This window comes from Onychostruthus taczanowskii, unplaced genomic scaffold (genome assembly GCF_017590055.1).
Source record: "Onychostruthus taczanowskii isolate IOZ18803 unplaced genomic scaffold, ASM1759005v1 scaffold428, whole genome shotgun sequence".
NCBI classification, from domain to species: domain Eukaryota; kingdom Metazoa; phylum Chordata; class Aves; order Passeriformes; family Passeridae; genus Onychostruthus; species Onychostruthus taczanowskii.
In genome coordinates, this window is record NW_024501771.1 from 2,715 (window position 1) to 14,670 (window position 11,956).

The 11,956-nt window shown below is 60.0% G+C and overlaps 1 protein-coding gene across 1 annotated transcript in view; it reads right to left on the reverse strand.

The window, feature by feature from the left end:
• Window positions 1–11,956, reverse strand: part of LOC121340734 (ryanodine receptor 1-like) — a 26,530-nt gene that overhangs the window by 2,561 nt on the left and 12,013 nt on the right. Inside the window, exons 12-17 of the mRNA XM_041413669.1 lie at window positions 11,372–11,507; window positions 10,276–10,456; window positions 7,702–7,813; window positions 7,489–7,609; window positions 3,078–3,247; window positions 479–699 (exon numbers count right to left, since the gene is read on the reverse strand). Coding sequence (XP_041269603.1) covers window positions 479–699; window positions 3,078–3,247; window positions 7,489–7,609; window positions 7,702–7,813; window positions 10,276–10,456; window positions 11,372–11,507 — 941 coding nt within the window. The remainder of the gene's footprint in view (window positions 1–478; window positions 700–3,077; window positions 3,248–7,488; window positions 7,610–7,701; window positions 7,814–10,275; window positions 10,457–11,371; window positions 11,508–11,956) is intronic.

The following is an 11,956-nucleotide window of genomic DNA, read 5'->3' on the forward strand; positions in this document are numbered from 1 at the left end:
GAGTTGGGTTGGCCATGGCAGTTGAGTTGGCCATGGTGGTTGGGTTGGTCATTGCAGTTGAGTTGACCACGGGGGTGAGGTTGACCACGGGAGTTGAGCTGACCATGATGGTTGAGTTGACCATTGTAGTTGGGTTGACCATGGCAGTTGGGTTTCCCATGAGAGTTGGGTCGACCATGGGGGTTGGGTGCACCATGGTGGTTGAGTTGGCCATGAAAGTTGGGTTGACCATGGCAGTTGGGCTGGCCATGACGGTTGAGTTGACCATGAAAGTTGGGCTCCCCATGAGAGTTGGGTTGGCCATGGCAGTTGAGTTGACCATGGCAGTTGGGTTCCCCATGAGAGTTGGGTTGGCCATGAGAGTTGAGTTGACCATGGCAGTTGGGTTCCCCATGAGAGTTGGGCTGATTTTGAGGACAGATACAGACCCATGGTGGGGGGGCACGGTGCCATTTTGGGGCCCGATTGGGGGTCCCACCTGCAGAGGGCCATGAGGCACTCCTCGATGGCGTCGCGCTGGGCCTTGGTGAGGGCGCGGCCCCGCGACAGGCGGTAGATGGTGTGCAGCATGGAGTCCACCATGATGGCGCGGTGCTCGGTGCCCGCGAAGAGCGGCGCGCACTTGGTGATGAGCGGCATCACCGCCAGGCACAGGTACCGGTTCAGCGCCAGCGCCATCTCCGTCGTGCTGAACGTCGCCTGGGGGGGACACGGGGGGGTCACAGGGGGTGACACACCCTGAGGGGACGTGGGGACAGAGGTGTCCCATGGGGGGAGTTTGGGGATCTGTCCATGGGGGAGATTTGGGGCGTCAGATAGGGAACATTGGGGTGACCCCAAATCCATCCCATGGGGGAGATTGGGGGATCCCAGACCCATCCCGTGGGGGAGATTTGGGTGACCCCAAATCCATCCCATGGGGCAGATTTGGGGGGGTCAAATAGGGAAGATTGGGGTGACCCCAAATCCAGCCCATGGGGGAGATTTGGGGGATCCCAGACCCATCCCGTGGGGGAGATTTGGGTGACCCCAAATCCATCCCATGGGGCAGATTTGGGGGGGTCAAATAGGGAAGATTGGGGTGACCCCAAATCCAGCCCATGGGGGAGATTTGGGGGATCCCAGACCCATCCCGTGGGGGAGATTTGGGTGACCCCAAATCCATCCCATGGGGCAGATTTGGGGGGGTCAAATAGGGAAGATTGGGGTGACCCCAAATCCAGCCCATGGGGGAGATTTGGGGGATCCCAGACCCATCCCGTGGGGGAGATTTGGGTGACCCCAAATCCATCCCATGGGGCAGATTTGGGGGGGTCAAATAGGGAAGATTGGGGTGACCCCAAATCCAGCCCATGGGGGAGATTTGGGGGATCCCAGACCCATCCCGTGGGGGAGATTTGGGTGACCCCAAATCCATCCCATGGGGCAGATTTGGGGGGGTCAAATAGGGAAGATTGGGGTGACCCCAAATCCAGCCCATGGGGGAGATTTGGGGGATCCCAGACCCATCCCGTGGGGGAGATTTGGGTGACCCCAAATCCATCCCATGGGGCAGATTTGGGGGGGTCAAATAGGGAAGATTGGGGTGACCCCAAATCCAGCCCATGGGGGAGATTTGGGGGATCCCAGACCCATCCCGTGGGGGAGATTTGGGTGACCCCAAATCCATCCCATGGGGCAGATTTGGGGGGGTCAAATAGGGAAGATTGGGGTGACCCCAAATCCAGCCCATGGGGGAGATTTGGGGGATCCCAGACCCATCCCGTGGGGGAGATTTGGGTGACCCCAAATCCATCCCATGGGGCAGATTTGGGGGGGTCAAATAGGGAAGATTGGGGTGACCCCAAATCCAGCCCATGGGGGAGATTTGGGGGATCCCAGACCCATCCCGTGGGGGAGATTTGGGTGACCCCAAATCCATCCCATGGGGCAGATTTGGGGGGGTCAAATAGGGAAGATTGGGGTGACCCCAAATCCAGCCCATGGGGGAGATTTGGGGGATCCCAGACCCATCCCGTGGGGGAGATTTGGGTGACCCCAAATCCATCCCATGGGGCAGATTTGGGGGGGTCAAATAGGGAAGATTGGGGTGACCCCAAATCCAGCCCATGGGGGAGATTTGGGGGATCCCAGACCCATCCCGTGGGGGAGATTTGGGTGACCCCAAATCCATCCCATGGGGCAGATTTGGGGGGGTCAAATAGGGAAGATTGGGGTGACCCCAAATCCAGCCCATGGGGGAGATTTGGGGGATCCCAGACCCATCCCGTGGGGGAGATTTGGGTGACCCCAAATCCATCCCATGGGGCAGATTTGGGGGGGTCAAATAGGGAAGATTGGGGTGACCCCAAATCCAGCCCATGGGGGAGATTTGGGGGATCCCAGACCCATCCCGTGGGGGAGATTTGGGTGACCCCAAATCCATCCCATGGGGCAGATTTGGGGGGGTCAAATAGGGAAGATTGGGGTGACCCCAAATCCAGCCCATGGGGGAGATTTGGGGGATCCCAGACCCATCCCGTGGGGGAGATTTGGGTGACCCCAAATCCATCCCATGGGGCAGATTTGGGGGGGTCAAATAGGGAAGATTGGGGTGACCCCAAATCCAGCCCATGGGGGAGATTTGGGGGATCCCAGACCCATCCCGTGGGGGAGATTTGGGTGACCCCAAATCCATCCCATGGGGCAGATTTGGGGGGGTCAAATAGGGAAGATTGGGGTGACCCCAAATCCAGCCCATGGGGGAGATTTGGGGGATCCCAGACCCATCCCGTGGGGGAGATTTGGGTGACCCCAAATCCATCCCATGGGGCAGATTTGGGGGGGTCAAATAGGGAAGATTGGGGTGACCCCAAATCCATCCCATGGGGCAGATTTGGGGGGTCAAATAGGGAAGATTGGGGTGACCCCAAATCCATCCCATAGAGAAGATTTGGGGGGTCAAATGGAATATTTGGGGTGACCCCACACCCACCCCACAGGAGGGAACAGGGCTGACCCAAGGCCATTGCTGCAGGTCCAAGGGACCCTGTAGGGAGTTTTGGGGAGCCCCGGGGCGGTTTTGGGGTGCCCCTCACCGTGTCCAGCGAGGCGGCCGCGCGCATGTCGGGCAGGAACCCCACTTCCAGCACGTGGAGCAGGAACTCCTGGTTCTGCACCCCATAAACGCGGTCCAGGAACAGCACCATGGGCGCCTTGTGCTCGGGGACGAAGCTGGCGGCCATACGGGGCTCCACCACGTTCCCATCTGAGGGACCCCAAAACTCAGGGCACCCCAAAACTCCCCAAACAGCCCCAAACCCTAAAACAGCTGGAAATCCCCCCAAATCCTGGCGTCCCCAGAGCCCCCCAGCCCAGCTGGTGGCCATGGGGGGATCCACCACGTTCCCATCTGTGGGACCCCAAAACTCAGGGCACCCCAAAACTCCCCAAACAGCCCCAAACCCTAAAACAGCTGGAAATCCCCCCAAATCCTGGCGTCCCCAGAGCCCCCCAGCCCAGCTGGTGGCCATACGGGGCTCCACCACGTTCCCATCTGAGGGACCCCAAAACTCAGGGCACCCCAAAACTCCCCAAACAGCCCCAAACCCTAAAACAGCTGGAAATCCCCCCAAATCCTGGCGTCCCCAGAGCCCCCCAGCCCAGCTGGTGGCCATGGGGGGCTCCACCACGTTCCCATCTGCGGGACCCCAAAACTCAGGGTACCCCAAAACTCCCCAAACAGCCCCAAACCCTAAAACAGCTGGAAATCCCCCCAAATCCTGGCGTCCCCAGAGCCCCCCAGCCCAGCTGGCGGCCATACGGGGCTCCACCACGTTCCCATCTGAGGGACCCCAAAACTCAGGGTACCCCAAAACCCCCCAAACAGCCCCAAACCCTAAAACAGCTGGAAATCCCCCCAAACCCTGGCGTCCCCAGAGCCCCCCAGCCCAGCTGGTGGCCATGGGGGGCTCCACCACGTTCCCATCTGCGGGACCCCAAAACTCAGGGCACCCCAAAACTCCCCAAACAGCCCCAAACCCTAAAACAGCTGGAAATCCCCCCAAATCCTGGCGTCCCCAGAGCCCCCCAGCCCAGCTGGTGGCCATGGGGGGCTCCACCACGTTCCCATCTGAGGGACCCCAAAACTCAGGGCACCCCAAAACTCCCCAAACAGCCCCAAACCCTAAAACAGCTGGAAATCCCCCCAAATCCTGGCGTCCCCAGAGCCCCCCAGCACAGCTGGTGGCCATGGGGGGCTCCACCACGTTCCCATCTGCGGGACCCCAAAACTCAGGGCACCCCAAAACTCCCCAAACAGCCCCAAACCCTAAAACAGCTGGAAATCCCCCCAAACCCTGGCGTCCCCAGAGCCCCCCAGCCCAGCTGGTGGCCATGGGGGGCTCCTCTACGTTCCCATCTGCGGGACCCCAAAACTCAGGGTACCCCAAAACTCCCCAAACAGCCCCAAACCCTAAAACAGCTGGAAATCCCCCCAAATCCTGGCGTCTCCAGAGCCCCCCAGCCCAGCTGGTGGCCATGAGAGGGAAAGAGAGAGAGGATAGAGGGGACAAAGAGGGGAGAGAGAGGGGACAGGAGGGGATAGAGAGGGAAGAGGAGGGGACGAGGTGGCACAGAAGGGGACGGGAGACACAGAGGGACAGAGCGGCACAGGGCTGACAGGAGGGGGACAGAGTGGAACGGGGGGAACAGGGAGGGACAGAGCGGTCCCTCCGCAAGCCCCGACCCTTCCAGAGCAGCCTTTGCTGCCCGCAGTGCCCGGGCTGGCCGGGCCGTGCCATCCCGAGCCGTGCCAGGGCTGCCCTGTGCCACCCCCGGCCCTGCCCTGCGGCTCCGCGGGACAAGTGGCGCTGGTGTCCCCTGGCACAGCTCTGCTGGGACAATCTGGGATTTCGGGATCAATCCATCGCCTCTGCCGTCCTCTGCTGCTCTCCCGGCTGGTTCATACCCGCGGTGTTTGAGGACATTTAATATCGAGGAGCTCGTTAATGTGACAAGAGGTGGCTGCGCACAGGGAGAGGCAGAGCCCGGCTGCCCAGGGCACGGCTCCCGAGGGACAACAGCAGGGTTGATTTCGCTGCTTCATGCACTGATTTTTCAAAGCGAGTCGGTCAGAAAATAAAGTTTGTGACACAGAAAATTCCAGTCTTTCAGAGCTTGTTTCCGTCCCAGATCAGAATGAAAAGCACAAACTGCTCCCCCAAGAAATGTTCTGTAAGATGATGATTTGGGAGAGTTGTTCCAGCCATGTTCAAATATTTTCTTAATAAAAACAAGCTACTCAGAGAATTAACATTGTATATATCTTAATTTGAAATGAAATCATTTTGCTCTGTCACCTCCTAAAAGCAGTGTAAATAGCTGCATGCTTAGGATTTAAATCCTATTTTCTGCCATCTGTATGAATTTGAAACATTTTCTCCTTGCAGTGTTTAGTGCTTCACGTTTGATTTGGAGAGATCCTGGAGTCAAGTTGGAATTTCAGAAACAAAAGAGGGAAAGAAAAACTTGTCTTCTATTTTAGGGTCCTGCAGTACTGGAAATGCAAAGGCTGCAGAGTGAATATTTAATAAGTGCATGAGAATCCAAAAAAGTGTAAAGCAAATGCCATGCAGCAGTCGCCTTGCCTCGTTCAACTAGAGCAGCATTAAGACATTAAAAATAGATTTACAGATTTCATAATGCGATTGCAACATTCACACAGGTTGGGATTTTTAATTTAACTTTGAACTGGATCATGCAGATTGCAGGGAGACCAGAATGGACTTTATTCTAATGGGAGAATTTGCCTTATGCAGGATTAACATATCAAAGGCAGGGCAGGATTTTGGGAGAAGATGGCACAACCATCTGATCTGGCTGCTGTGGGGTTGGCACCCAGGGAGGCTGTTGGCACTGGAGGAGAGTTTCAGACCACGAATTTGGGTGGCACTTGCTCTGCTCTTGTCACGTTCCTTGTGTTGTCCACTGGGCTTGGTACAGGCTGCTGAGCTGTGCTTCAACCTTCCCTTGGTGTTTGAGGTCTGGGCAAACAGAGGTGGCACCATCCTGGTTTAAAACAGTGACTAAACAGACAAGACATGGCTTGGCACTGTGGCTGGGCGAGTTAGTGCCATCCCCTCCTGACCCCTCCCTCACAGGTGCCACCACAGCCTCACTCAGGGGTGGTTGGTGATGTTGGCTTCGACATCAGTTGAAAAATTCTTGATGGGAAAGGAGCTCAGGTCAGGCAGGGACTCCCAGAGTTTGTGTCCCTAGCAGGGCTGGGGAGCTGCAGCGTTTGGAGGTGGGAAAGGTGATGAGCAGAATGGACAGGGGCAGTCCTGGCTCCAGGATGGGGCAGGGCATCCTTGCAGCTCTCTTTTCCCTTGCTCTGGATGCTCCCCTTGGGAAGCACTGGGACAACTGCTGCCCCCCAAACAGCCCCAAACCCTAAAACAGCTGGAAATCCCCCCAAATCCTGGCGTCCCCAGAGCCCCCCAGCCCAGCTGGGAGCCATGGGGGGCTCCACCACGTTCCCATCTGCGGGACCCCAAAACTCAGGGTACCCCAAAACTCCCCAAACAGCCCCAAACCCTAAAACAGCTGGAAATCCCCCCAAATCCTGGCGTCCCCAGAGCCCCCCAGCCCAGCTGGTGGCCATGGGGGGCTCCACCACGTTCCCATCTGAGGGACCCCAAAACTCAGGGCACCCCAAAACGCCCCAAACAGCCCCAAACCCTAAAACAACTGGAAATCCCCCCAAATCCTGGCGTTCCCAGAGCCCCCCAGCACAGCTGGTGGCCATGGGGGGCTCCACCACGTTCCCATCTGAGGGACCCCAAAACTCAGGGCACCCCAAAACTCCCCAAACAGCCCCAAACCCTAAAACAACTGGAAATCCCCCCAAATCCTGGCGTTCCCAGAGCCCCCCAGCACAGCTGGTGGCCATGGGGGGCTCCACCACGTTCCCATCTGTGGGACCCCAAAACTCAGGGCACCCCAAAACTCCCCAAACAGCCCCAAACCCTAAAACAGCTGGAAATCCCCCCAAATCCTGGCGTCTCCAGAGCCCCCCAGCCCAGCTGGTGGCCATGGGGGGCTCCACCACGTTCCCATCTGAGGGACCCCAAAACTCAGGGCACCCCAAAACTCCCCAAATAGCCCTCAAGGCTGATAACCTCCACCCCAGTCCCCATATTTTGGGGTGCCGCCCATCCCAGTGACCCTCCCCAGGTTTGGGGACCCCTCCCCACCTTTTCCCAGCGCCGGGATCTGCAGGGGGAGGCTGATGATCCCCACTTTTTGGGGTGTCCCCCATCCCAGCCCCCACATTTTGGGGTGACCCTCCCCAGGTTTGGGGACCCCTCCCCACCTTTTCCCAGCGCCGGGATCTGCAGGGGGAGGCTGCTGATCGCCACTTTGTGGGGTGTCCCCCATCCCAGTCCCCACATTTTGGGGTGCTGCCCATCCCAGTGACCCTCCCCAGGTTTGGGGACCCCTCCCCACCTTTTCCCAGCGCCGGGATCTGCAGGGGGAGGCTGATGATCCCCACCAGGTCCTCGAGCGGGACGAGCGAGCGCAGGATGGCCCGGATCCGCAGGGCCTCCCCCTTCCCCGCCTGGATCAGCTGTGGGGGTCACACGGTGGGGGGGGGTCACACCCCGAGTTCTGACCCCCCCGGGACCCCCCCTGAGCCCCCCAAACCCGCCGGGTCCGTACGTGCATCTCGGGGGCGCAGCGGCCCAGCAGGTCGATGAGGGCGGCGTAGAAGGACATGATGGCGTGGCCCAGGTGCACGCGGTTCTCCTCGGGGGGCTCCTCGGGCCCGAACCTGGGGGGTCAGGGGGTCACCCTGGGGTCCCCCCAGGCCATCCCAGTGTTGCCATCTTCACCCCAACCCATTCCAGCCCATCTTCATCCCCCTTCTGTTCACGGCTTGATGGCCGCTCCGTCCTGTCTTCATCCTCGCGTCGCTTCTCATCACGGGCATCTCATCCTCATCCTCATCCTCATCCTCATCCTCATCCTCATCCTCATCCTCATCCTCATCCTCATCCTCATCCTCATCCTCATCCTCATCCTCATCCTCATCCTCATCCTCACAGCCGCTGGGCCCCTCACGTGCGGGGTCCCCATTCCAATCCCACCCATTCCCATTCCATTCCCATTCCCAATCCCATTCCCAATCCCATTCCCAATCCCATTCCCAATCCCATCCCAGTCCCGGTGCTCACAGCCTCCTCTCCCTGCGGCCGCTGGGCCCGTCCCGTGCGGGGTCTCCATTCCAATCCCACCCAATCCCATTCCAATTCCAATCCCATTCCATTCCCAATCCCATTCCATTCCCAATCCCATTCCCATCCCAGCCCCGGTGCTCACGGCCTCCTCTCCCTATGGCCGCTGGGCCCGTCCTGTGTGGGGTCTCCATTCCAATCCTACTCCCATTCCATTCCCAATCCCAATCCTATTCCAATTCCAATTCCAATCCCAATCCCATTCCCAATCCGACTCCCATTCCATTCCCAATCCCAACCCCACCCATTCCCAATCCCATTCCCAATCCCATTCCATTCCCAATCCCATTCCCATTCCCATTCCCACTCCCGGTGCTCACGGCCTCCTCTCCCTGCGGCCGCTGGGCCCGTCCCGCGCGGGGTCTCCATTCCCATCCCATTCCATTCCCAATCCCAATCTCATTCCAATCCTAATCCCATTCCAATTCCAATCCCATTCCCAATCCCATTCCCAATCCCATCCCAGTCCCGGTGCTCACAGCCTCCTCTCCCTGCGGCCGCTGGGCCCGTCCCGTGCGGGGTCTCCATTCCAATCCCACCCAATCCCATTCCAATTCCAATCCCAATCCCATTACCAATCCCATTCCAATTCCAATCCCATTCCCATTCCCATCCCGCTCCCGGTGCTCACGGCCTCCTCTCCCTGCGGCCGCTGGGCCCGTCCCGCGCGGGGTCTCCATTCCCATCCCATTCCATTCCCATCCCATTCCATTCCCAATCCCATTCCCAATCCCTATCTCATTCCAATCCCAATCCCATTCCAATTCCAATCCCATTCCCATCCCAGTCCCAGTGCTCACGGCCTCCTCTCCCTGCGGCCGCTGGGCCCCTCCCGCGCGGGGTCCCCATTCCAATCCCACCCATTCCCAATCCCATTCCCAATCTCATTCCCATCCCATTCCAATCCCATTCCCAATCCCATTCCATTCCCAATCCCATTTCCAATCCCATTCCCATCCCAGTCCCAGTGCTCACTGCCTCCTCTCCCTGCGGTCGCTGGGCCCCTCCCGCGCGGGGTCTCCATTCCAACCCCACCCATTCCCAATCCCAATCCATTCCCAATCCCATCCCATTCCCATCCCAGTCCCGGTGCTCACGGCCTCCTCTCCCTGCGGCCGCTGGGCCCGTCCCGTGCGGGGTCTCCATTCCAATCCCACCCAATCCCATTCCAATTCCAATCCCAATCCCATTCCCAATCCCAATCCCATTCCATTCCCAATCCCATTCCCACTCCCAGTGCTCACGGCCTCCTCTCCCTGCGGCCGCTGGGCCCGTCCCATGCGGGGTCTCATTCCCATCCCAGTCCCAGTGCTCACTGCCTCCTCTCCCTGCGGTCGCTGGGCCCCTCCCGCGCGGGGTCTCCATTCCCATCCCATTCCATTCCCAATCCCAATCTCATTCCAATCCTAATCCCATTCCAATTCCAATCCCATTCCCAATCCCATTCCCATCCCAGTCCCAGTGCTCACTGCCTCCTCTCCCTGCGGTCGCTGGGCCCCTCCCGCGCGGGGTCCCCATTCCAATCCCACCCATTCCCAATCCCATTCCATTCCAATCCCATTCCCATTCCATTCCCAATCCCATTCCCATTCCCATCCCGCTCCCGGTGCTCACGGCCTCCTCTCCGTGCGGCCGCTGGGCCCGTCCCGTGCGGGGTCTCCATTCCAATCCCTCCCAATCCCATTCCCATTCCCATCCCGCTCCCGGTGCTCACGGCCTCCTCTCCGTGCGGCCGCTGGGCCCGTCCCGTGCGGGGTCTCCATTCCAATCCCTCCCAATCCCATTCCCATTCCCATCCCGCTCCCGGTGCTCACGGCCTCCTCTCCGTGCGGCCGCTGGGCCCGTCCCGTGCGGGGTCTCCATTCCAATCCCTCCCAATCCCATTCCCATTCCCATCCCGCTCCCGGTGCTCACGGCCTCCTCTCCCTGCGGCCGCTGGGCCCGTCCCGTGCGGGGTCTCCATTCCAATCCCACCCAATCCCCCAGTCCCGGTGCTCACGGCCTCCTCTCCCTGCGGCCGCTGGGCCCGTCCCGCGCGGGGTCCTGGGCGATGCTCAGGGCGTCCTGGATGGCGGCCAGCAGCCCGCTGCCCCCCTCGCCCCGCAGCGCCGGCCCGAAGCACTCGGGGCGCCGGATCAGCAGCCGCACCACCACGTTGGCGTTCTCCTCCACGCTCTCCCCTGGGGATCCCCACCCCAAAAGGTCACAGGGACACCCCAGAATTCCCAAAACACAAACCCAAAAACCCCTAAAACCCCTCAAACAAGGAGTCCCCGATCAGCAGCCGCACCACCACGTTGGCGTTCTCCTCCACACTCTCCCCTGGGGAGCCCCACCCCAAAGGTCACAGGGACACCCCAGAATTCCCAAAACACAAACCTGAAAAACCCCCAAAACAGGGAACCCCAAAACCCCCTAAAACAGGGAACCCCAAAACCCCCAAAACAGGGAACCCTAAAACCCCCAAAACAGGGAAGCTTAAAACCTCTAAAACAGGGAACCCCAAAACCCCCTAAAACAGAGAACCTCAAAACCCCCTAAAACAGAGAACCCCAAAACCCCTAAAACAGAGAACCCCAAAACCCCCAAAACAGGGAACCTCAAAACCCCCAAAGCAGGGAACCCCAAAACCCCCAAAACAGGGAACCTCAAAACCCCCAAAGCAGGGAACCCCAAAACCCCTAAAACAGAGAACCCCAAAACCCCCAAAACAGGGAACCCCAAAACCCCCAAAACAGGGAACCCCAAAACCCCCAAACAGGGAGTCCCTGAGAACCCAACTGGGAGCCTCCAAGTGGGGTTCTCCTCCTCGCTCTCCCCTGTGGGAACGGGACCCCAAAACTCACAGGGACCCCTAAAAGGGACGACCCGAAACACAAACCCACAGGAGGGGACATGGGGATACCTGGGGGACACCTGGGGGACACCTGAGGGACACCTGGGGACACCTGGGGACACCTGGGGACACCTGGGGTGTCTGGGGACACCTGGGGACACCTGAGGGACACCTGGGGGACACCTGGGGACACCTGAGGGACACCTGAGGCCACCTGGGGACACCTGAGGGACACCTGGGGACACCTGGGGTGTCTCACCGTTGACGAAGACGGCGAAGCGCAGGAAGTCCAGGTACTTCTCACCCCCGCAGGGGTTCCAGCCGATGTCGGGGTAACCCTTGGCCAGCAGCATGGGGCAGCTCTGCAGGCCACAGCTCGCCAGGTACGTCACCACCTGCCCCAGGGGACACCAGGGACATCGGGGACATCAGGGGACATTGGGGACATCAGGGGACACCAGGGGACACGGGGGGACACAGGGGGACACAGAGGGTTTTGGGGTGCAGCACCACGGGGCAGCTCTGCAACTCACCAGGTACGTCACCACCTGGGCACAGGTGAGGGGACACGGGGCACCGGGGACATTGGGGGACACGGAGGGGACACAGGGGTGACACGGGGGGACACGGAGGGGACACAGGGGTGACACGGGGCTGTCCCCACCTTCTCCAGGTCCTGCTCCTTGAGGGCCAGCGCCAGCTCGTTGTTGTCGATGACAGACGCGGCCGCCACGTCCAGGGGGGTGGAGCCCTGCATGCCTTGGGGACAACGGGGACATCAGGGGACATCGAGTGGGGGGCAGAGACCCCCCCCCCCCCAAGGGGGCCTAAAGGGCCCCCAAGG